Below are 25,472 nucleotides of genomic sequence, written 5' to 3'. Positions count from 1 at the left end.
ATGAGTGCGGTGTCTGAGCCTTTGGTGGCCAGCAGCAGATCCGTGTCTGCAGCCAAGAGACACAAGAGTGTCAGGAAGAACTCCAGGAGGATTTATTCGCCCTACCAGGACCACCAGCAGGGGTGAGTCAGCTCATACTGTCTGGATTTTAAAGCAGCTTTCCTTTATTTGAATTTCTAGGATGTTTGATCTTCTCCCATTTGCTTTGTTCTCTTTGCGCTCAGCTCTGTCAGTCTCACTCTTTCGCTGCATGACTGTCCTCTTGGTTGTTGCACTGAGTCTTCAAAGAAAGAAAATTATATCCTGCAAGGCATTCAATTAGGCATTTACAAAATTTCTATGAAGAGTTTCCCATGTGCTATGTTGTCATTTTACTCTCATCTATGGAGATATTGACTTTTTGGTCTTCTTTGTGAATTTACTAAGCTCATAAATCACAAGTGGTGGTAAAAAATGAGTGTGACTCAGTGAAACAGAAGAAAATGCTATACAGTATAATAGTTGTGAATCAATTAAATGTTTTCTAGTAAAAAACACAAAAGGGAGCATCACTGGAGCATCTTCTTGCTGTTTCTGCCATGAACATCGAGCACCTGGTTACATTTTTGGATATGATATGCATCAAACTCTTCCTCGCTGCAAGTGAAATGATTCATCTTTGACAACTTGGTCACAATGGGACTTATTTATCAACCAATTTAATGACAAATTCATACAGAAAGAATTTTTACCCTGGGCGTACATTTCAGCCACAAAGTAGCGCATTCCCAGCCTTTAACACATTTGTCATCTATGTTTTATCTAATAAACTGAATCCTTGACCAGGATTAAAATCAAGGACAAAAATCACAGTCAAGCTGGCAATGCAGACCAAAGCCGGAATGACAAGCTGTGAAAGTTGGAGACTCCGACCTTTCATTTCATCAGTGATCCAGATCTTCTCCATCATGTTATTTCATCTTTCCCCCGAAGCCTTGGAGCATCTTTCAGCATTTTCCACATCAGAAAGTCCATTATGTATCTTGGAAAAAATATTTGTCTTACAGAAAATACATATGCAGGATTTTTTAAGCATTTACACCAGGAGTCCTTGAAAATGAAGTCCTGCCGTTTTACTTTTCGTTATAATGTAACAAACCAAGTCATTTTTCATTGTTTCCCCGTATCTTATGCTATAGCTTCTCAGATGATGAGGATAAAGAGAATGAGCGGGTGGACAGCAATGACCCAGAGGAGATGTTTCAGAATATTCAGTACCAGAAGGAGATCATCGCCAACATCCGGACCAGACCCTGGCCCATGAGACGCAAGCTCAAAGTCTTAAAGTACCCCTCTATTTGATTTCTCTCTTTGTATCTGTGCATGCGTAATTTCATTCTGTTTGCCTGTCACCTCTCTTTCCCTCCTTCCCGCTCTCTCTCTCTTACACACACACACACACACTCCAAACATTTGAGAAAAGCTACTTTACTTAATGAAAGTGCTCTGAAAATAAATGCGTAATTGAATTTAAACAAAGCGTGCCAACACCTCAGCAGCAACCTGCAGGTCTCGAGGCGGAGGTAAATAGGACTGCATCATGCTGTGCTACTGAAATGTATCCATGGATCAACACTGTGTTTTATCTGTTGAATACATGAATTAGACACCACTAACTACCTTCTCTGCACTAGCATTTGGAGCAATATTTAGTCTTTCCTCGCATACTCCCCGCATCTCTGGACTTTTAGAGGTTCAAATAGGGATAGCGTGATCTAAACACTACCTCTTCATTAGCATCAGTGCTGTTAAATAGCTAGAAAGCACTAACTCTCTGTGGTTAATGGGTGGAGAAACCAGCAGTGTTTAACGCCTGGGAGGTAAATAACGATTAACCACTCTCCACTCCGGGGCTCTTAGCATTAACCGCCCCTTCCCTTTATGGAAAACAAACCAAGGTGGCTCGATAATTATTTCACCACTTGCTCCCCCGGTTTCTCCCTTCCACAGGGTTTAGGGACCTCAGACCTCAGCCCTCCTCTCTAAGAGTATCGGGCTGTCTCTTTCAATTGGTCAGTGATGGATAAGTAATTCATGGTACAACACCATCAATACCACCAATAGAGGCTTTGCAGCTGCATCACAAATCTCCTCACAACAATGGCTGGTGCTATCATGGAGGTCCATTGGTGAATTGGCTGATTACCTGATTACTCCTATTTATGGTCACAGGGGGCTGGAGCATATCTCAGCATGCGTTGGGTGGAAGACAGGCAAACACCCTTGACATCACAGGGCAGTGTGTAAATACCCACTGAGCAATTTTACGTTGATTAGACGTTTAAAACACGTCTAAATGGCCCTAGCCGTCTAGGCTAAATTGAGTTTAAATGGGGTTGAAAAGTGAAAGTTTATTAGATGTCTATACATAGACAAAATTATCCTAGGCTATATGAGAGCTACGCATAGACGCAATGTTGAAATTACTTCTTGTGCTCAGATAATTATCTTGTAGGCTAGTCTACAGGACTTCTCTGGTGCATATTTTTGGTATTTACAGATGTTTATTCACTGTAATAATGTATTTACTGCTTGGTCTAAAATAGGTCTATACATAGCCATAATGATCCTGGGCTATATGAGAGCTAAAGCATAGACGCAACGTTGAAATCACGTCTTTTGCTCAGTGGGTAATGTCTACATATATAACAAGCTGGCTAGGAAAAGAGAGATACCTGAAAAAAGATTGCATGTAGATCAATTCGGTAATGTTATAAGAAAAAGTGAATAGACTAATAAGGTAGATATGTTTCCAAATATAGGCTGTGACACAGTCCTAGCCTCTACTCACTCAAAACACTGAATTGTAGCTAAGATGAGTCAGCTCAGTTAGCCAAACAGTTGGTTTTTGGCTATGTTAGCTAGCTAATGCTGCATTCCACAGATTTCAGGGTCAGGGTTACGGTAAGTTGGAAATTCAAACTTCCTACTAGGCAACCCTGAGTTTTCTGACATCATGTTAACATGGTGGCATGCACTGTAATGCACTGCATTAGTTTTAACATAATCCTGAAAATACACTTCAGTCCAATTTTCATGACCTTAAATCTATCAACACACCTGTGTCTTTAACATCTAAACTTGAAATGTAAAGTTACACTTTAAGCTGCTAACCATTCTATGCCAACTGTAGCTATAGCTAACATTACTAAATGGCATTGACAAAACATTAGCTGCTGCATGGGGAACAGTATTAGGTTGGCATAGAAAATCTCGAGGGCGTCCATGTTCTTCCCTGTTTTGCACCATTAGAACACACATAGGTCACTTGCCAGCAGACTAATTTAGCAAAGCAACTGATGTTAACATGCAACTAGCCACTGCTAATATAGCTTCTACTAGGTGCGTTAACTGTTGCACAAATCAGATGTGTTTCCAACAAGTGGTGGTCAGTTGACCAAATACTATGGTTAGCTAGCTAACAAGCTGAAATCATCTGTACACCAAATTGTATCAGTGATGAAACAATCAGTTCCCAGTCAAAAACAGCACAGAAATTAACCGTGTTTGTGCTGCCAAAGAATTTATTATTACAACGTTTCGACCAGGATGCTTCGTCAAGTAAATATTGCAGGAACCTTGTGACCTAATGAACACAGTATATATATATTTGTAAAGAAGCCTATCCCCAAGCATTTTATAAGACAGCCATATTCTTTTCTGTGATGGTGAGAAATTGTGTTGGCTATTTACTATGTTTGGGTAAAGGTAAGTAGATGGTACAGTACAGATGGATTAAGAGGGAGCCAGATAGAGAGCTTCTAAGATGTGCTGAGTATGTCCCATGGATAACAGGTTTTATATGGGTAGTTCATTAATGCTGCAGAGGCTTTATTGCCATCATCGGGAGGCGATGCAAGTCTGCGTTTCTACACCCCCTGTAATCTCTGGCTGAACGCCTGTGATTACTCCCACTGCAATAACAGCTCATATTTCACACCACAAATCAAACATTTTTACCCCCATTTTAATCTACCATTTTGTTACCCATGTTTGATTTATTTTTCAGGAATTTCACTGTGACCCTAACCGTAACCATAACTAGTGACATGGCATCACAAAACTGGTCGCACAAGTTTTTTCATGGGTGTTGAGTGTGTAAAATGCATGTGGAGAATCATCATTGATTAATACATGTAGGCTCATCGCCCTCTGAATGGGCCCCGGTGCTTTGATGGGATGAGCTGGTTTCACTGTACTGTCTTCATGAACGATAAAGCTGATGAATCACTTTATCGAATGTGTTTTAATAGGACCGGTCTGCTGTGGCTGGTTTTATCTGAATTTGGGTGATAGTGCTCTGGTTTGCACTGTGATTTAAAAGATTGAAGCCATAGTCTGCAGCAGCAAGTCTTAAACCACTAGTTTAATCAAGAGTAGAGTACAGCCATCTTTTTAACTGGGCTTAACAGAGCCACCCACTCACCCACCTACTATATCAGCATTAATACCGTTGGCTGTTATTGGATGGTAGAGTCACATTATATCCACCTCCTGGTCACAGTAGGCTACACATATCGTCCCAAGGCGTAAAGTTGTTTTTTTACAGTATTATTATTATTATTAGTAGTAGTAGTATTAATGTATTTACCCTGATTTCTACTTGCAAGGTAATTACATGCAAGGACCATGCTGAAATTGATTTTGGAGTAAGTAGCCTATTTTTTTCAGTGAGTCACAATATTACTTTTACTCAAGTACAAGTTTGACTTCAGGACAATTAGGCTACTCTTACTCTGACTACTGGCTACTTACTACTCTGACATGAGGAAAACTGAACTTCTACTTGGGTAAATAATTTAAGTCCTCTTTCTAACTCTGCTATATCTTCAACTACAACTGTACTACTGTCTTTATGTAATAATAATAATTACCAGAGCACTTATCAAAACAGTTGCTAAGCGCTTTATGAGATAATGCAGGCAAACAATAAAAATGTGAACATCAAACAATAAGATAAAGAATACAATACACAAGGGTAAAGCACAGAATAATTAAAACGGCAACACAAACAGAATGTAGACCGTAGTTCAAATAAAACGTGTGCTTTTAAAAGGGTGTTAAAGGAGGACACTAAGTTGGCTTGACTTGGCATAGTTCCTTTAATATGTTGGCATAGTGATGAATGTGTTGTGCTGTTTCTGTGTTTCCCAGGCAGGCCAGAGAGATTGTTCTGAAGTATGAAGGCCGGCTGACCAGAACCAGAGGTTACCAGGCTGCAGGAGCTGATGTACGTACACAACAACCACACACTGTACTGCTACAGCAACTTTCTTCAGTCCAACATATACTAGTGGCACTGAAGCCTGCTTTAAATGCAAAATTGGAGAGACTGAAAATTAGAATCCCTCCATGTGGTTCAATATTCGTCTTTTCACTTGCATAATGTTGCACAATGTTGATTTTGATCCCCATGGGTTCTTTGGCTAAGGTAGTGGTTCTCTATGGTAGTGTTTCTCAACTTAGTCCGCAACTTTTAGCACCAACTCTGCTCTTGCACACCTGATTCAATTAAGGGCCACACATTCTCGTGACACCTTACTTAAATCATGTGTACAAGAGTAGAGTTGGAGCTAAAAGTCGCAAGACATGGGGGTAGTTAAGGGCTCTTTCTCAATATTCATTCTTGTGCGTTCTTGTTCCCGTACATGACGTGTTTTACGTAATATCTAACTGCCGAAGCATGATTTCAAAATAAAACAACGCAAGAATGGAGGATGGATAAAGATACCGGAAGTTTACTTGCCAGCCGAGGATGTATTGGATGGTGACTCAACCGCCGAGAATGAATGGGAAGATTTTTTGCGAGAACGACGCATTACGCATCACGGAAACAGCCCATCTCAAACTGTAAGGAAGCATCTCTGTGCTTCATGAGAAGATCGTTCTCTCCAAGACGACTCGGGAAGAACTTTCTCCACAAGGTCACAGGTATTGAGTTGGAGTTCTTGAATTTGATAATCAGCTGAGGACTGGGTTGAGAAACACTGCTGTATTGGGCCAAAATGATTCAAGAACCCTCTGATTTGTCAAAATAAGAATACTGGTAAATCAGAATAAAGGACCCAGCATGGTTCTTAAAACGTTCCTTTAATATGAATGCATTTCACAAATTATTAAATGGTTCTTTACAGCACCATCAAGGTCCTATGTAGAACCATTGGAGCATGGTGCAATAGAAAACCATTCTAAAAGGGTTCTTTACAGCCCCAAAAAGGGTTCTGGTAAGGTACAAGCCTAAAGGACCATTTCAGGGTACTACATACAGTAGAACCCTTTTTATGTATGTGTTTGTGAACCGTTAGTGCTGGTACTTTAAGATACTTCTCGTCTTTCCTCCAATAAGTCTGGAATAGGCAACTTCAGTGAAAAATGGGCTCTTTACAGCCACAACTCCATTTTATTCTATCAGACTATTTGCTGAGAGGAGCTTCTTCCACCGCACTGCAGCAACCTGATGCCTAGTGGCTGAATTATAAAACATGTTTGATTTCTGTTGTCCACACTGCTGAGTTCTGCTTTTAGCAATGTTTTTCTCCGCCTGTGGGTTTATTAGGCAGCTAGGTCACCTTGTGTGTGTTTTTTGCTCTATCTTCCTCTTTCTATCTCTTTCTCTCTTGTGCACTCCCCATACATACATACACAGAGAGAGAGAGAGAGAGAGAGAGAGAGAGAGAGAGAGAGAGAGAGAGAGAGCCCTACGCAGCCATAGCACAGCAGCATGACCAAATTTATAGCCTGTTGTTATGGCCCAGTTTAATTAAAATGTTCCAGAGACATTGGGCAAGGCTGCTCAAGCCCCATTAGAATTAATTGACTTTTAGCGAGCGGTCTGAAGATGAATTATTCATTCTAAAGATTCGCTCCAAGTTAATTGAAATTAGAAATCATTGGCCTTGCTGACCCCGTCCTGATTGACAATCATCATCTCGAATCTCGAATGATGGAGTAACTCGGTAGAATGAATTGAGTGAAATTCTGTTATCACAAATATTTTTCATAGAAACTCTGATTTCCATGCTAGAAAAAGTCTAGTCTCTCATACACAGTTCAGATATTCAGATTTGAGTTTCAGTTATACAAGTATTTCTCAGAGACAGAGCTGCTCTGGAGGCAGAAATTGGTTGAGTTAAACCTCAGTGGGCGGAGCCAAAGAATCTCAGTTTTTCTGGTTAAGTAATGTTAGACTGAAGCCCAGTGAAAAAGGAAAGGGGTAAGAGAGGTGGAAGCTAATATTATGAAGCCTAGCACTCAGCTACTAACTGAAAAAAATACAGTCTAGCCTAGGTTATCTAGCTTAGCTGGTTAGCCTAGCTGACCTTCCAAGTTCAAACTAGCCTATAGCTTTCGAGTTAAAGGATAAGGCTGGTGTTTTTTAATGCATTGCTTACTGTCAACAAATCTTATGAAAATAACAAAATTTTGTTTTGCCAACAAGTCTTGTCTATGTAGCCGGTGCCCAATGCAGCCATGTCCCAGCAGCCATAGAAGTGTCCAATCGTCCTCCATTGTATTAAAAAAACAATTAAAAACACGTCAAAGAGCCATGCTGTTGCTCTGGGCAGCATATTTAATCATCACCGACCTTTTCCTCAAACAACTTAATAAACCGGATGTAAACATGTTTGCAATCTCAGGAAAGTAGTTCTGTAGCACCGGAAATAGTCCCTGGCATAATGAAGAATTTGTTCCCATTTGAATTTGATTTGGTAATAACTACAACAGCCTGACTTTTCGTGGTAACAGTTAGCTATTTTAAAAATTGAAACTATGTCTTTGTGAGCTGTATTTCAAGGTTTTTAGCTTACAATTGGAGCCAATGACTTCCGGGTTGACGGCTAAAAACGGTCTGTGGGAAGTCAGAAAGTAACGGGAGTAGAGCAAAAGCATTGTTGGTTTTGTTATTTTCATAGGATTTGTTGATGGTAAGCAATGCATTAAAAACATCAAAAACACCAGTGTTATCCTTTAAGCTAGTTAGCTAGAATGTTGACCTTCCAAGATCATGCCATGGTCATGAATGAATGAAAAAGATAAGTCATTTCCATTTATATTTTTTATATGTTTATTTTTAGAGTTCTTTCTTTGCCATTCAAGTTTACCAGTTAGCTACAGTGTTGCCAAACCTTTCTAAGCTATTGGCTGTTCAACAAGTCACTAGAACTGCTCTTTGGATTAGACAAGCAAGTAATGCCAATCAGCATCAGCTGTACCAATTTGCCACCAAATACTTTGAGAGTCAACAAGATTGTTCCCCAAGGTCAAGTTGGCAACAGTGGCTTGCTAACTTGCGCTCTGAAAACAATTTTGCTGGCTCCGTCCATTGACGTTTAACAGTCGTCTTCTAATGTGATTCCCTAAATCCTGTTATCTCCTCCTGCAGCTGTTGAAGAAACTTTCTCGACTGCTTTACAACATTGTGGTTCTGTTCATTCCCTGGGAGATGAGGATCAAGAAAATCGAAAGTGAGACTGCCATCCTTTTGCTATAGAGAAGTGCGAAAATACTGCATTGACATTGCCCCACCTACTGTATACACACAGTTTGCCCACCTTTTTTTATTTGTGGACTAGTTTTTCAAACTGTTTAAGCTGACATAAAACTTTATGTCCTAAATTCATAGTATACCTAATAGTAGTATCCAAAGGATGTAAATCATATGAAGATAGGGGCTTTTAAAGGGTGGGGGGGGGCATAGTTCACCCTGCTTTTTACTTACCACTGGTTGTGTCTGAATTATTTTTTTTCATTTGATTCCTGGTTGATGGTCTCAGTCAAATGTTTTCCAGTCTATCCAGTGTTTTGAGTTTTCTGTGTCTATTCAAGGTCACTTTGGGTCGGGCGTGGCGTCCTACTTCATCTTCCTCCGCTGGCTGTTTGGGATCAACATCGTCCTCACTATCATGACCGGAGCCTTCATCGTCCTACCAGAGGTCAGTAGGTGTGTGTGTGTGTGTGTGTGTGTGTGTGTGTGTGAGAGAGAGAGAGAGAGAGAACAATTGCTAAATACAATAACAAATTATTTCATATCATTACTCAACATCTGGTCAGTCTGAATGTTAAAAGAATTTCACTACCCAGTACATTCAGAACTGATGCAGTTGTTCCTTTTATTTTGTTACATTTTTTTGTTTATTTCTTTATTCTTTTCAGATATTCAATATTTTTTTAAACCACTTTAATATTATTATTATTATTATTATTATTAATATTATTATTATGTATTTACTAATTACTCATTTACTTCTACAATATGTAAATGTTTCTCCTCTGTTTTATCATTTCATATGTGATGCTTCCACCACCTTTGTCTCAAGCAGCACAAAATAATACATAGAGGACCATAGAGGACAATGGAGAAAAAAAAGCTATTAGATTTATGTCTGTCACTGACATGCAGACACAGGCAATTTCCCCAGCCATGAGTTGTCCTATCACTCATCCCCAATCTCCTTCCTCCTTTTATTTATTCTACATTGCTCCCTCCCTCGATTTCTTGTAGGTAACCTGACATGCTCTGGCCTCAGGTGTCCCATCTTCTTCTCACCTCTTCTTACTGACCTTGTTTTGTGCTGTGCGTTATGCGTAACCAGGGATGTAGTGGAGGGCAAACCCGCCTAAACTAAGTTTTTTACTCACTTTTTATTTGTGGAATAGTTTACTTCCACTACTCCTTTTAAGGGTGACTTAATCTTCACAATGTAAATTCATAGTATAAATCATATTAAGTCATGGCAAACTGATTTAAGTTATATGAGGGTGAGATCTTTAAAGAAAAAAACAAAAAAAAGAATGCTTTTCTGAAAATCTAATTGGATTTTTGTCCATATTGATGGTTGTTTGCCTTAAATGGATGATTTGAAGAATGCTGTGTGTTTGTCTGTGCTAGCTGCTGGCCGGAGCTCCGTTCGGGACGACGAGGAGTAAAACCATCCCCAAGGAGCACCTGGCTTCGGCCCAGGACCTGGACACCATCTGGTCTCTCGGGGCAAGCCTCTCTCTCCTTTTACTGTTCTGTCAATAGCACATTACACACAGACAGATACAATAGACCATTATTTAATCATTACTTTACTGCCTCCCTGACCTCTTTTACAGGGCCAATTTCAATCCCCCCTCCCCTCCACAAGTTACATAAGCAGTATACAAGGGCCGATATATCAGTTTGCTAATATTAACCTTCAATTAAATATCAGATATGGTTCAGTCATGTCGTCCACCTCTGATATGATGGAGGTTCCTCCCTGATTCCAGCTACAGAAAAGCAGTCTGGAAAACCTCCAATGAAATTTTATTTTTTATGCGCGTTTTATTTATTCATTTAATTGTTCAATTATATTTTTTTGTAAATCAGTTTAAAGGCAGTAATGTATCACAGAGTTTCCCTGTCCCCCGGTCATCCTGCTTTAAAGAGCTAACCCTAAAAGAATTTCATTATCCTGGGTTTCAGTGGAGAGTTTCTGGTCTAAATGCTGTTTCAGAGGCTTTTCCACCCTGACAAGAATAAAATTATTGAGGAAACACTGAATACTTGAAATTTATTTGAAACTGAAATTTTGATCAAATGTAAAGATATTAAATATTGGCACAAAATGTCAGCTATCGGCAACTAGCAATAATATCAGCCTAGAAAAACGTCCTTGTGGCTCAGTGGTCTTTGTAGCGTGTCATCCCTCTCTCTCTCTCTCTCTCTCTACCCCAGTCTTTCCTGTTTCTCTTCACGAGGCAAAAAAGAAACTCTTAAAAGCCCGAATCAAACCCTACAATATAGAGTGTAATAGATGAGATTAGTAAAAAAAGATTTAGCACTAATGGTGATTTGTAATGCTCTGCTGAGTGATTTATTGTTGCATCTAATCTGGTTAGAAGCATTAGATCGGATAGCCTTTATACTCAAGATTATACAGTTGGCTTACTTGTCATGTCAATCTCTGTGCGTGTGTGCATGGATGTATACCCTTGTGTACGTGTGTGTGTGTGTGTGTGTGTGTGTGTGTGTGTGTGTGTGTGACTCTCCACAGGGCTATCTCCAGTACTCGGTGTTATTCTACGGTTACTACGGCAGGCTGAGGAAAATCGGCAGCGCAGGCTACCGGTTGCCCCTGGCCTACTTTCTGGTTGGGATGGCTGTTTTTGCCTACAGTTTCATCATTCTGTTAAGAAAGTAATCATTAGTCTCTTTACAACTCGTACTGATGTGATCATGATGTGATAATGTCGTGATGTGGTTTAGTGTCATAGCCTGATGCTGATGTTGTAATATATTCCGGGGGTAAATTAGCTGTAACTTCACAACATTCTTGTGTTGGCTATAAGGAATATATAATTCAATTTAATTAAATCAATAAAACGAGGCAACAGTAAATATGTTGTCCAATACGAATGATGCAGTCTCTCTCTTGGACAACTTCAAAAAAGCCATAATGAAGTGGTGAGATGCATCATTCCCCCAAGTTTCATCAAAATCCAATCAGTGGTTAAGATATCATGCATGATGGTTGAATGAATGAATGAATGAATGAATGAACGAATGAATGAACTGAGACCGATCCATAGCCCCCCCCCATGGAAAACCTAATTCTTTACATGTCAAAGAAGAATTATGTGATTTAAAATAAATGCCTATGACTCTATACTAAAAGATAGTCATATTTGATCATCAATGATTCTTAAAACAATAAACATGATGCTATGATAATATATCGTATGGTATGATAAAATGTTATAATGCTCCTCCAGAATGGCCAAGAACTCCCGTCTGAGCCTGGCCAGCGCCTCCGACGAGAACTTCACATTCTGCTGGAGGGTTTTCTGTGCCTGGGATTACCTGATCGGAAACCCAGAGGCTGCAGAGAGCAAAGGAGCGGCCATCGTCAACAACATCAGGGTCAGAAACACACACACACACACACACACACACACACACACACACACACACACTTCAGTCCCAGTGATACTCTGTTTTTAATTTGATATACTTTAATGAACTGCCTAACTGAGCACAGCAGTCAGTACAGGGAGGTTTATGAGTCATTATATCTTTTGCTAGTTTCTCAAAAAGGCAATTAATGCACGATTTCTTTACCTGCTTCCATCTCTGAAAAGCTATCCTCCCTAACTCTACTTGGTTTTTTTTTTCTGTTCAGGAAGCTATTGTTGAGGAGCAGGAGAAGAAGAAAGACACAAGCCTGTAGGTGCCTCTTTTGTTTGTGTGTCTTGATTGCATTTTTTCTACTGAAGCTGCACCTACCCATGTAAAAACCCCAATAATGACTCAGTCAACCTGTGTTCTATTACACCTCCTTGCTTGTTCCCCCTCGAAGCGCTTTCAGATCCAGCTGATTTACAGCACCCAGCATGTGAAATCCCAACCGTTCATACTCAGCGATGCACATTCTTCCTGGCGTAGCTCATACAAACGGCCCTTTACTGCCCTTAAATCACTACCAGAACATCACTGCAGCAGCTGAAGATATTAAAATTGGATTAACTCGTCAGTGAGTGGGGCTGACAGCAGACCCACTACCCTCTCCATCACCCTCCATGCCTCAGGTGTCACAAGCTGGGTGTCAGCCCTCTACTCCCAACCAGAGATATATGTGTAAACAGACATGAGAGTCAATGAGAGGAGGGTTGAGATGATATAATCATTCACCAATATTTCGGGCCAGTATTTGCCTTAAAAATCAGATATGGCCCAGTCTGTGTCATCCATTTCATTAATTAATACTATACTGGTTGTCTGTGGGAAGACCGTATCCTGAATTGATTCTAATGTGACATTTTGATTGGATTCCCCACAAATATTAATGAATATGCTGTATTATTGGAGGAAAAAAGCGGGTATTTTTATAATTTGAGTAATTATTTTAATTTTTACTGTTTCAGAGTTTTAGTGTTCCATGATGGCCTAAATGCTGTTTCAGAGGTTTCTCCACCCTGACAAGAATACAAATCTGAGGGAAACACTGAGTACTTGGAATATTCTGGATGTTTTTGACATGAAAATGGTCAATTTGAATATCAGTATAAAATATCAGATACTGGGAACTTCAACATAAATCGTTATCATCCTTTAAAACCCAAAGTAGTCAAACTCTACGGTATATTTACACCAGTGTACATTCATTCAGCCTCATTCCTGAAATATTGCCACCACTGCTAAAGAAGTACAGTGACAAGCTGAATAGTCATCTGAGCCAATTGCTCAGCCAAAACAAGCAAATGGGGATTGCAGTGTGATTATTCTATATATCATGTGTATTTGAAGATTTTGAAGATAAAATTTGGCACACTCTTTCTGGATTTCTGTGTTCCTCTCTGTTTCTTTAGGGCAGTCTTAATCAGTCTTCGTATCTTAGCCAACATCCTGGTGCTGCTGTCGCTGGCCGGCAGCATCTACATCATTTATTTTGTGGTGGATCGTTCTCAGAAGCTGGAGCAGGAGAAGCCGGAGCTGACGCTGTGGGAGAAGAACGAGGTATAGCCAGAGCAGGGGCGGACATCGTCGTCATGAGATTCATCCGATTATTCACCGTACAATACAATTACAAGGAATCAATGAAACCGGAGACCTGAGACTAATCCAGTGGAAGCAGACTGTTGATTGTCGGCTTCATTTACCTCCATCTGTCAATGACAGCTGATAATGTAATTCGCCTCCTAAGAGACTATGGTGGTTTATCAGCCAAACATTTCCACTGCCGGGTGTTCAGCTCTGCCCTGTTATTTTTTCACACAAATATGACACATTACAGAAAAACAGGTTGTTTTTAAGCTGTATGACACTTTTTCCTCTATATGGTTGTGCACGTTTATATTTGAAATGTTTTGAAATATATACTATTTGGAAAATATGGCATCTGCTTTTACAAAATGGTTATTGGTATGATAGTACCATAAAACTCAATGTTATTCAAATGATTACCTATCATAAAGCTCCTCTTCTTTCTTGTGTTTGGCAGGAGTTCCAGCTCTGTGTGTGTCCAGTGTTAAAGCTGCACTAGGCAACTTCGCACTTTGGCGGCCCCAAGTGGCAGTGAGAGATAACTGTTTGAATTTTTGAAAGTTTTAATTAGTCTTTGGTTGGAGTAGAGGAGGTGAAGAGGCTCAGTCATCGTTGGTGAGTCCAGCTTTCTCTGGACGGAGCGCTCACTCACTGCTATTTAGGAAACAGTTTGGGATTCAACACTTTCTGTTTGCAGAAGATTTCCCATCGGTGACCATAAGGACACCAGAATTTCATTTTGGCAAACAGGGTGAATCTACAACGTCTCAATTAGTGGGATGGGACGCTCTTCTCTGTTGAAGCCCCACTTGGTGATTTAAGCTCATAAGGCATGTGTATTTTTACATAAAGAAATTTGCCTAGTGCAGCTTTAAATGAGTTTGCTACAGAACACACTAGCATGTTAAGTGGATGGTATGAGCTTGTCTGGCATCATCAGAAAATGTAGTACAAGTGCTGAACACACACAGTTGACACCGAATCTTCTTTTCACACAACACTTGGTTCATCAAAGATCTTATCTGCCAAAAAGTTGTATAATACTTAAAAATCTTTGCTGCTAAAAGAGTGACATTATTGAGGATCTATATCTTCAAGGAGCGAAAATTTATATTTTGGTGTAAACCCCCAACAATTTGGAATAAAATCCTTTTCCATTTCATGTCATTTCTCCCTCCAGGTGAGTGTGGTGGTTTCTCTGATCACCATGATTGCCCCATCTGCCTTTGAGTTGGTGGCTCAGCTGGAGATGTACCACCCACGAACCTCGCTCCGGTTCCAGCTGGCCAGGTACTCTAGTTTGCAAGCATTTTTGGAAATCAGCTGTTTTGTTGGAAATTTGAGTTTTATCTGATAACGTGACATGGGACGCCCCAAGTTTAGATTTGTCTTTCTCATGAGGGGTCCCATGTCTCTTATGGAGGGTCCCACTCCCTCCAGCCCCCTCCTCAATTCGGTAAACATGAGCGTGCTGCATACAGTTCACTGACATCACATGATTTCTGGTTATTGAAGGCCTCAAAATTCAAACAGTCAACCTCTCGCTGACATTTGGGGCTGCCAACGTGCAACATTACCTACGGCAGCTTTAATTACAAATAATGTTTCACAGGTGTTACTCCAAAATGACATTGGCAGTTGTTTGTTTGCAGGGTGCTTGTTTTATACCTTGGGAATCTCTACAGCCTCATTATCGCCCTCCTTGATAAGGTCAACAGTATGAGCTCTGCTGTAAGTATAGACGTTCACACTTTTCCTCTGAAATCATCTAGTCTAATCATCTTGTTTACTCATTCCATGTCACAGAGCATTGGTTTCTCACACCATCACTGTAAAAATCCATTATTATCCAACCATTCACTGTATAGAAGTTTACACTGATTCTGCATTCACCCAGTCTGCCTACCTGAATATCCACTCACGTAGTTTCTCATGTAGTCATAAACTGCTGTAAAAGTCCATTTTATGATCCAACCATTTACAGTATGTGTCCCCCAGCTGCTGATAATGTAATAACTGTCGGATAATGTCATAACATGTAATAAAATATTCCTCTAAACGGGTTGGGCGAAACATCTGTTGCGACCTCGCAGCTCCTCCAAGGTGCATGAATAAAAAATTTAAAAAAACGAGGAATGAAAAATTCCAGCACATTTTGGAGAGTAAATGAGACAGCATTAATATTAAAAAAAACATGCTTCAGCTGCAATAGCCTTTGTCATGGTTACAGGATTGCATACATTCTCCTCTGACTAAATAGACTATATTACAGCTGAAACACGTTGGTTTTTAATATTAAAGCTTTGTCAATTGTTCTGCAAGAGTAGCTGAATTTTTTCACTCCTGTAAATGGATTGAAAATGTAATAAAACCTGTAAATGTAATAAACTGCCAGATAGTATAATAACATCTTCAGACTGCTAACCCTTAAAATTAGGGCAGAATGATTTTGAAAAAATATCTAATTGTGATTATTTTGACTGATATTGCAATTACGATATGATTTGCGATATTAGAGGGAATGATCATTTTTACATCATTATTCTCATTTTCATTGAAAAACGTATTAAAATGATTATGGTGTGATTTTTGCGGGGATCTTTACCAAACAAAGATGTTTTCTTTAAGTCTGTAGAATATGATGTGTAGGCCAGGACATCTCTGCAGCACGACAATATTTATTTTAAAATGGTATAAATATTAATATAATATATTAATGTAAATATTGCGCCTCCTGTGATTTGAAAATTGCAGTTGGCCATATTACGATTTTGTAAAAATTTTGATTAATTGTTCAGCTCTACTTAAAATCTATTCATTTCTGGTTAATGCAATAACGTATTACATTATCAGGGAAAAACTGATTAAAGTTAAAGTTATACATTATCAATTGCTACAGTCCCATATAACTGCACCTATTATATAATAATACATATAATAGCATAGCATCCAACTGGTGATGGGTACTACTGTATTTGTATGTTTTCCAGATCCCAGTGAGTCCAGGTAACTGGTCTGACTCTAGCTCCTTCCTGGCCACCATCTCCCAGCCAGAGGAGGACAGCCTCTCCACCCTGGTCTCCGACATCTCCGTCTCCGAGCATCGCAACAGCACCATAGCAACCATCGCCATGGTGCTGGATGTCAGCAACAGCACCAAGAGCAGCGCAACGACCGTCTCCAACCAGACGGCTCTGTTCGAGAAGAACACTCGCTCTCAGCAGGACCAGTGCTGGGAGACCTACGTTGGACAGGTTCTCTTTCTTAGACTTGATTCCTTTATACTTTGTATTCACATGGCTGAAAAGAGAAACCATTCCGGTGTGGTGTGGGAGGATTTTACTCAGCAGCTTCAGTCAGTCTGTAAAACCTGACATGAGTTTACTCTGCCTTAAGGAGCTGCTAAGAATGCTAAGAAGTTCATTAGTCTGGCTTTCAATGGAGAGTTTAGTGTCCCATGATGGTCGAAATGCTGTTTCAGAGGCTTTTCCCACCAACGAAATTTAAGGGCATGAAAATTGTAAAATTTAGAGATAGTTAGAAATAAAGCATCAGGTATCTGCAGCTTGAATCCAAAAATATCAGTCTTATTTTGGCCTTCAGAAATCTATATCAGTTGAGCCTTTCTTTAGCTACTGTAGGTTTGCCTTCATTACCAGCCAATGTGACTGGTGGCCAAAAAAAACCTGCAAAAGTTTCCTGCTTTGCTGCTGACTGCATATGTCAGAAAAGAGAAGAGCCTATTTAATTCAAAATATCTGTATATCCCGATGTCTCCTGTCAGTTTCTCCTGACAGATATTTTTGACTGAATGTGATTGAAAAGAACAACTTTCTTCTGGATCCTCAAAATAGATATGTGATGGTGGTTACACAGGATAAGTTTGGTTGGTTTGTCTTGAAGGAAAATGATATAAGCCGTTAGCTCTGCCTCCCCTTCATGTCCACACCAGTGAGCATTATTGCTCTTTCTATCATTCCCTCTTCACTGACTGGATGATCACTGAAGACATTACTCACATATCTTATCTTTAATAGTCTCTAGCTGCATTACACTGACAAGAAAAATGAACATGCTCTGTTGAAATTGTTTTCTACATGTGAGACCCTGAGCTACAGATTGAGTTTGGACTGAAATGTGCAGCCAAAGACGTTTCACTAACCATGAAGAGAAGACTTGAGACTTCACTTGACTTGGGTTCTGGTGACTTGGGACTTGCCTTTGACTTGTACTTTGATGACTTGAAAAGGTTTCTAAAGTCTTGACTTGAGGTCTTGTGTTTGTGTAAATAACTTAGATTGAAAGTGATGAGATTTGTTCCACCAGACGAATGATTGAATTTATTGAAGTTGAAACTGATTCTAGAAATCAAACTCATGATGCTCTTACCAAGTTTTTATCCTATTAAAACCATATTGCATTGAAGGGTTCTAGATATTTGTTTTTCTTTAAGGTATTAAATTGATACTGGACTGGATTGATTTGTTCTGACTTGACTCTGTGTTCTACATTTAGACTTGAGACTTGACTTGAGACTTTATATTAATGACATGGACTTGACTTGGCAATCCACAATTAGACTTGAGACTGCTGAGGGACTTGGGACTCTTGAGGAAAGATAACATGGCCACAATTCTGCTTAACAGGCATCCATCCACGTTTTGATGGTGAAGAATGAAATTAACGTGTGTGTGTGTGTGTGTGTATGATGCATAATGTGTCCATGGGTGTGTGTACGGTGTGTATGCAGGAGATGCTGAAGCTGTCCATCATTGACATGATCTTCACGGTGGCCAGCATCCTGCTGATCGACTTCATCAGAGGCTTGGTGGTGCGCTACCTGAGCGACTGCTGCTGCTGGGATCTGGAGAGCAAGTTTGTAAGTACACCACCTCTACTCTATTTTCTAAACATCATTACCATCACATTTGTACCATTTGCTGCTCTAATACTCTCCAACGTCTTGTTTTTACTTGAATCGAATGTTTGCTAGGCTTAGACTGACTTTTGGGGCCAATTGGCCTTTTTTAAAATATCAGATATCAGCCAGTCATGTCATCCACTGCCAATATGATGGAGGTTCCTCTCAAACCACAGCTACATAAAAACAGGCTGTAAAACCTGCAATAACATTTTATTTTGTTTGCACATTTTATTTATTTTTTTTATTTTATTGTTCAATTATTATATTTAAAGGCCAAATGTATCCCAGAGTTCCTCTTCTATTAAGTAGGTGGGGTTGGCCTTAAGATAACCCTAAAGAATTTCATTATCCTGGGTTGCAATGGAGAGCTTTAGTGTCATATGATTAATGGGACACGTAATGCTGTTTCAGAGGCTTTTCCATCCTGACAAAAATTCTGGGGGAAACACTGAATACGTTTAAGTTTTTGGCATGAAAATGGTTCAATTTGAAGACTTTGAATATTGGCACCAAATATTGGCTATTGGCAACTTCTTAATTTCTGAAAAGCTGATTGCAAGTTTTTTGTCTGAAAGCAGCACATTGTTTCACTTCCACATCAAGTAACACATTAGGCATATAACAACTCGACAATAACACACTTTTTTCTGTCTTTTCTCAGCCTGAATATGGAGAATTCAAAATTGCTGAGAATGTCCTGCACCTGATTTATAACCAAGGAATGATTTGGTGAGTCAGATAAATGATCTAAAACAATTGACGAAAAGTTGATCATCAGAGACATTATAATTACACTGTATCACCTCTGCCTTGCCATTGGACGGGCAATACAGGAGCCCATTCACTCCTAATAGACTGGCTAGACCTGACCAGTCCCTGTGACCCTGGGTAAAAGACTTCAGTCTGCTCTAATCTCTCATTACACCTCTACGGCTGGCTGGACTGTATTTCCCCAACTCATTTCAGAAGTGTCGACTTGCGGCAATGAACATAATGAAGCGAAACCACGAGCCACTGGATGTAATGTCTTTTATATGGGGTGTGAGCTGACCCCGGTGTGTGTGTGTGTGTGTGTGTGTGTGTGTGTGTGTCTCTTAGCTCTGATTTCTCTGTTTCTCTCCTCCAGGATGGGGGCGTTTTTCTCCCCCTGTCTCCCTGCCTTCAACGTGTTGAAGCTGATTGGTCTGATGTATCTGAGGAGCTGGGCCGTCCTCACCTGTAATGTTCCCCATCAGCAGGTGTTCAGAGCCTCCAGGTCCGACACACACACACACACGCAGTGGCATACACAGACACTTAGGCACACATACACAAACAGGAAACACCCACACAGACACACACACACACACACACAGTCAGAAAGGACATTGTCTCTCACTACTTCCAGATTAGCTCCCCCTCTCTGCAGCTCTGCATCAGTGTGTGTGAATCAGCAGCAGCAGTCCCAGTGCTGCCGGTCCTGAGGGCCTGGTGTTCCCTCTGGACAGGGAGACTGGCTCATTACATATCACACATTATCAACCACCGTTTTCTGCTTATTTTTCCCATCTCATTTCATTTTCCAGCTCCGTGGTGATGGCGACAAATCAGTGCGCAGTCCTATATGCATCTCCCTACACATACACACACACACACGCACGCACACACACACACACACACACAGCCCCCGGCCCTCAGCCCACTCTGATTTATGTAACGAGGCTGTCGGTGCTTCTTTCAGGCCTTATCAGTCACTCCCAGATGTGGTGGAAAATACCAGCATCCTTCCACACACACACACACACACACACTCTCTCTCTCTCTCTTTCTATCTCTCTCTCTCGCTCTCTCACTCTCTCACACGCACACACACACACAGTGCATGGTACTGCTGAGACACCCTTCATGTGAGCCATTAAATCCAGCTCTGCTGAAGGCGAAGGAGATTGATACTGACACTTTGCTGATAATTAAAAGGCCATTTTAACATCCCCTCCTCACGATTATGGAGTGTCGAGACAGTTGAAAGTGTAAAACACCAGCAATATTGTATTTCTATTGGTGATAATATGGATTTTGTTTTCAGCACTGTAGCAATAGTTCCAGCCCTGGAACACAAAATGCGGCAGCTAAAAATCCAGGCATGTGTTCAAAACATTCAATCAGCGTTGCAGATAATCTGAGATGACAGAGTTATGGTAACTATGTGTGTAACGGAGAAAGAGACTTGAAATAATGTGGAAATAACTCAACTGACGAATGACTGCATATTCGTAGATCTTTTTAAAATGTTTTCATAGTCTTTCATCATAGCTTCCAGCTTGCCAAGCTACCAGTCTCCCTTGTAAATACAAGCTGCAAGTCACCGCTTCTGTCTAACGCCTGGTTCATGCTTTATGCCGAATCGAATGTGGCAGAGAGTCTGCAGTCAAAACGATGTGATTGCAGCCAAAGCGACTAGTTGCGTTGGCCGCATTTAAAGTCCCAAGGAAACAGTGTTTCAATGGTGTCTCGCTTCCATAATTCATGAGGATGTTGGGGCGAGGAGGGGCTGTTTAAATGTGGGTAGGTTGGACCATAAAAAACATGGAAAGTGACTTGGAAGAGCAATAACAAACCTCCTCCAACACATAATGTTGAGCCGTCACAAATTGCGTATTCTTCAAAATGAATAAACTCCAGCCACCGCAATGCAGCCATGGTGTGTTAGGAAAAGGAAACAGGGATTTTGAGGGGTGAACAGTAATGGGATTTTGATTTAAAACTACAAGAAAATGTCTTTTTTTTTTATTTCATTGTGACTTTCAATGAGTCGCAGGTGAGATTTTTTGTTCTGCCTTTTCCCGTGTGGTATTTTCAAAATGGAGAATTCGTAACAAAGACTATCAAACGAGGTCGGAAAAAATACCGCCATCCTCTCTTTGACTCTTCTTTGAGGGACTATAAAGACATCCAACATGTTAAAGGAACATGACGTTGGACTCGGTCAGTGATAGAAAATATAAGAGCCGGGTCAAAACTGAACCTCATAACATGGAATAAATGTGTTTGTTGTATTGTTGCATATGCCTTCACACATTAACGTCAGCATTTATATCATATTTAAAGAGTTTCCAGGTGTGCGGTAGTCATGAAAGCGCCAGAGGCATGACTGCCAAGGTAGACCGATAGCTTGTCTGTGTATATATGTGTGTGTCAAGTCACACAGAACCAGAAGAACAGGCATTAGCCCATAACCCCACTCACCCAGCGTTTTGCAGACATGACTAACATGTTATTGTACACAATTTAGGCCAATTCAAAAAATATATAGAGCTGAGGATGATATCGTTCCACTACTACAACTGGCAGTTCAAGTGTTACTTTTGAGTGAGCGATAGACCAAATTCTGCTCTCTGTATTAATATTACATCTGTTTCTTTTCTTCTTAGATCAAACAATTTCTACCTGGCCATGCTGCTGTTCATGCTGTTTCTGTGCATGCTGCCCACCATCTTTGCCATCGTGAGATACAGACCGTCGCAGCACTGTGGGCCATTCAGGTAAACCCTTTAGTGTAGTTTATTTGGTTTTTATAGATTCAAAAGTGACCTGACGGAAGCTACACTATCCATATCATAAGTAATACTGAGGGCAGCAGTAAAATATTGAGGAGGAATAAGATGGGTGAATTTCATTATATGCAATAGCACATTTGGCCCTTTGGTTCCACCTCCTCTGTTCTGCAGTTGTCAGAGGACGTTTTATTTTTTATTTCCTATATATATATGTGTGTGTGTGTTGCAGTGGTCAGGAGAAGATTTATGACATCATCTCTGAGACAATCGCCAGCGACTTCCCCCTGTGGTTCAGTAAAGTGATGAGTTATGTCACCAGCCCCGTCGTAGTGCTGCCGGCACTGCTGCTGCTGTTGTAAGGCTGCACACACACACACACACACACACACACACACACACACACACACACACACACACAGTACATTGTATGCACAGACACAAACTTTAATCTAGGTATCGAACAATGAGAATCATGTGTTGAATCATTCATGTGTTTCAGCATGCTGATATACTACCTCCAGGCCATCGCCAGATCCCTCAAATTCACCAACAACCAGCTGAGGATGCAGCTCCAGACTGTGAGTTCCTGATGCTCTCAGAATGGAGCAAACGCTAGAATCGTGACGTGCTGAATTTCTAGGAAGGAGTCAAATTGAGGCTACATCTTCATTAAAGCTGCACTAGGCCCTAAAAGGCAGCGATAGGAACATTTTTCAACCGTTTTAAATCATTAACGGTAAATGTCATGTTTTGCTGTCAGTCCCTCGGAATCAAAGAGCGAGGGCTTCTTTCCAGAGCCGCCATTTTGCACCAAGAGACGTTCAACAATCATACAGGGAGAAATCCATCGTAGAAGAGGTAGAGAGACCAGTTTCTCCACTGACAGTAGCCTCAATAGACCAGAATGCAATGCAGCCACAAGACATGTTGTGTTTTGAGTAAGGGGCGTGACTCTTGCTTTTTATGGACTGGAAACTCTCGCTCTCTTGCTCTTACTTTCACTATGTACTGCTCTCTCCGCCTACATGTAAAACCGAATGTGACAACTTCACACCGTTTTTCTTAGGGGTTGTTGAAGGTCATTCTGGGAAATGTAGGAAATCACTAACTGAAGTAGAAGTAGATGAGGCAGCTGGAGGGTACAGCAAAAAAGTAAATCCCAACATTTCATCACAAAATATCTCCTGGAATGAACTGCACATCACAGCTTGATGAAACATCACAGTGTAAGTAGACAGAGTATCTGAGGGTGGATGTTTCCTTTGATCCCATCAGGAGCGGACAGAGGATAAGAAGAAAGTCTTCCAGATGGCTGCAGGTATATCCCTCTTTGGTGTTTTTTTTTCAGTTTGATGCATTCCATTACCTCCCGGTGTGTCATAACCCTGTGACCTTTAACCCCCTGTGACCCTCTCAGCACGCCTACAGGCTCCGGAGGCAGCGGCGGATAAGAAGCCTGACCAGCAGGAGAGTGACATCACCAGCCACGAGTCCTCCATCCACACGCCGTCGCCGCGTCACAACGGGAGCGTCACCAACTTCCAGTCTCCCGTTCGTCGCGGCAACAGCATCCGCACCATCACCCAATCGGCTTCTAGGGCCGACCTGAATAGAGGAAGTGTGGCCGGATCCTCCAGAAGTCCGACAGTGTCCATACTGCACAAACACAGGCTGGAGCACGTACCCAACAGGTCTCACACACACTAGGATTAGACCGATACATTTGTTTGCTGATATATTGGGCCAGTATTGGCCTTTTATTGAAAATTGGATATCAGCCACTCAGTGTGGTCCACCTCTGATCTGATGGATATGATGCAGTTTGATTGATATCAATATTTATTATAGAACTGATCAATACTACACTGGTTGTCTATGGGAAGTCCTTAACCTGAATTGATTCTAATGAGACATTGTGATTGGATTCCACACAAGTATGCATTAATATGTTACTATTAGTATCAGTATTTATATTAGTATTAGCATTATTATGGGTTTCAATGGAGAGTTTTAGTATCCTATGATGGTGATGATGATTTTCCACCCTGACAAGAATAAAATACTGGGGCAACAGTGAATACCTGTAATTTTGGCATGAAAATGGTCAAATTTAAAGTATATTGAATATTGCTGGGAAATATCAGCCAGAAGAAGCTTCATTCCAAAAATATCGGTATTGGTTTCGGCCTTCAAAAACCCAGTATCAGTTGAACCCTACACTCTTACAAAGGATGTGTCATTTTTAACGCATTTGTGTGTCTTATCTTGTGTTGAAAAGTAACACAAGTGTGTGTTGCCCCAAAGAAGACACACAGACGTGTTAAAAATGACACATCCTTTGTAAGAGTGTAATACACACACCTGCACTTAACGGCTAAAGAGAAAGAAACTTTAAATATGACTCTGACTCTCCACCTTCAATGCAAGTTGATTACTCTGCGTTCTCCTTTCTCATAACAGGCACCCGCCATTTCTTGGCGGCCCTAGCGGTACCTGCAGGTCCAAGTCCTACCACCATGTGGCGTACAATCCCCCGGCTCGCTACTCTGACAACATCCACTCCGACCCCCTGTACAGGAAGACCATACGGCCCATGCACCCCGCCGAGGCCGCCGGGATCATCACTGCTCAGAGCTACGCGGGGCGGCGTGGCCACACCACCCGCTACGTGATCGTCAACGAGCACGAGGCCAGGAAGAAGCTGCTGCGCTCGGCCACACGCGTCCCACGCCACTACCGCCTGGAGGAGCCCGGGGAGATCCTGGAGCTGTACCCGCGCAACATCAAGCGCTACACGCCCCGCACCCCCCACCACCAACCCCACCCTCACCGCTCCCACCCGTCGCAGCCGCACCTGAGCGAAGAGGAAGAGGAGGAGGAGGTGGAGGGAAAGGGCACGAGGAGGGGGTCGTTCGGCCAGGCTCACCGGCCGCGCTCTCTCTCCGACCTGCACCAGCCGGCGCGCTTCTACATCGGGGAGCGCGTAGAGAGCCAGCTGTCCATGGCTAAAGGGGGCCACTCTGCTCGGGGCAGGTACGGAGCCCGAGAGGCGGACGAAGAGGAGGACGCTGAAGGAGAAACGGACTGGGGAGATATAGAGGCACGCTCCCACTCCCAGACCAACGTAAGAGGAGCAGAGCCTCTTCTGATTCAAACCAGGCGCCACGTGCCTTCCCCAGGACGACACGGTCAGTCCCCGGCCAGGACCCGGCACGTGGAGCCCCAGGTGAAGCCCAAGACCAGGCCAAAGCTGGAGCCCTCTCTGACCGAGTCAGACTCCGCCTCCCTGGCCTCCAGCAGCGACCAGCAGAACAGCAGCACTGACCAATACATTCAGGTCATCCACAACAAGGAGCGCTATCTCAAGTCTGAAGCCCGGCAAGGAAAGCTGGCCAAGAAGAAGTCCAAAGCCAGCTTTGATCTCGGTGTCTCTGGGTCAAACGACCTGGTTTGCTCCAAAGTATGA

The 25,472-nt window shown here is 41.5% G+C and overlaps 1 protein-coding gene across 1 annotated transcript; it reads left to right on the top strand.

Annotated features, from left to right (window-relative positions):
- LOC139659941 (transmembrane channel-like protein 3) lies at nucleotides 1-25,472 on the top strand. Its single transcript, XM_071537964.1, has 22 exons — nucleotides 1-122; nucleotides 1,179-1,325; nucleotides 5,194-5,269; nucleotides 8,423-8,504; nucleotides 8,866-8,972; nucleotides 9,929-10,027; nucleotides 11,061-11,203; nucleotides 11,779-11,926; nucleotides 12,186-12,229; nucleotides 13,372-13,519; nucleotides 14,727-14,836; nucleotides 15,199-15,277; nucleotides 16,537-16,800; nucleotides 18,297-18,425; nucleotides 19,132-19,199; nucleotides 19,597-19,725; nucleotides 21,881-21,991; nucleotides 22,236-22,361; nucleotides 22,506-22,584; nucleotides 23,282-23,324; nucleotides 23,424-23,697; nucleotides 24,467-25,472. Exons 1-22 carry the CDS (start codon nucleotides 1-3, stop codon nucleotides 25,470-25,472), a joined length of 3,534 nt encoding a protein of 1,177 aa, XP_071394065.1.

Source organism: Centroberyx affinis, unplaced genomic scaffold, assembly GCF_046629955.1.
Source record: "Centroberyx affinis isolate AG114_WGS23_722 - 3 ecotype Tasmania unplaced genomic scaffold, CSIRO-AGI_Caff_v1 ptg003166l_1, whole genome shotgun sequence".
Taxonomy (NCBI): domain Eukaryota; kingdom Metazoa; phylum Chordata; class Actinopteri; order Beryciformes; family Berycidae; genus Centroberyx; species Centroberyx affinis.
This window is presented reverse-complemented; position numbering and strand designations above follow the sequence as displayed.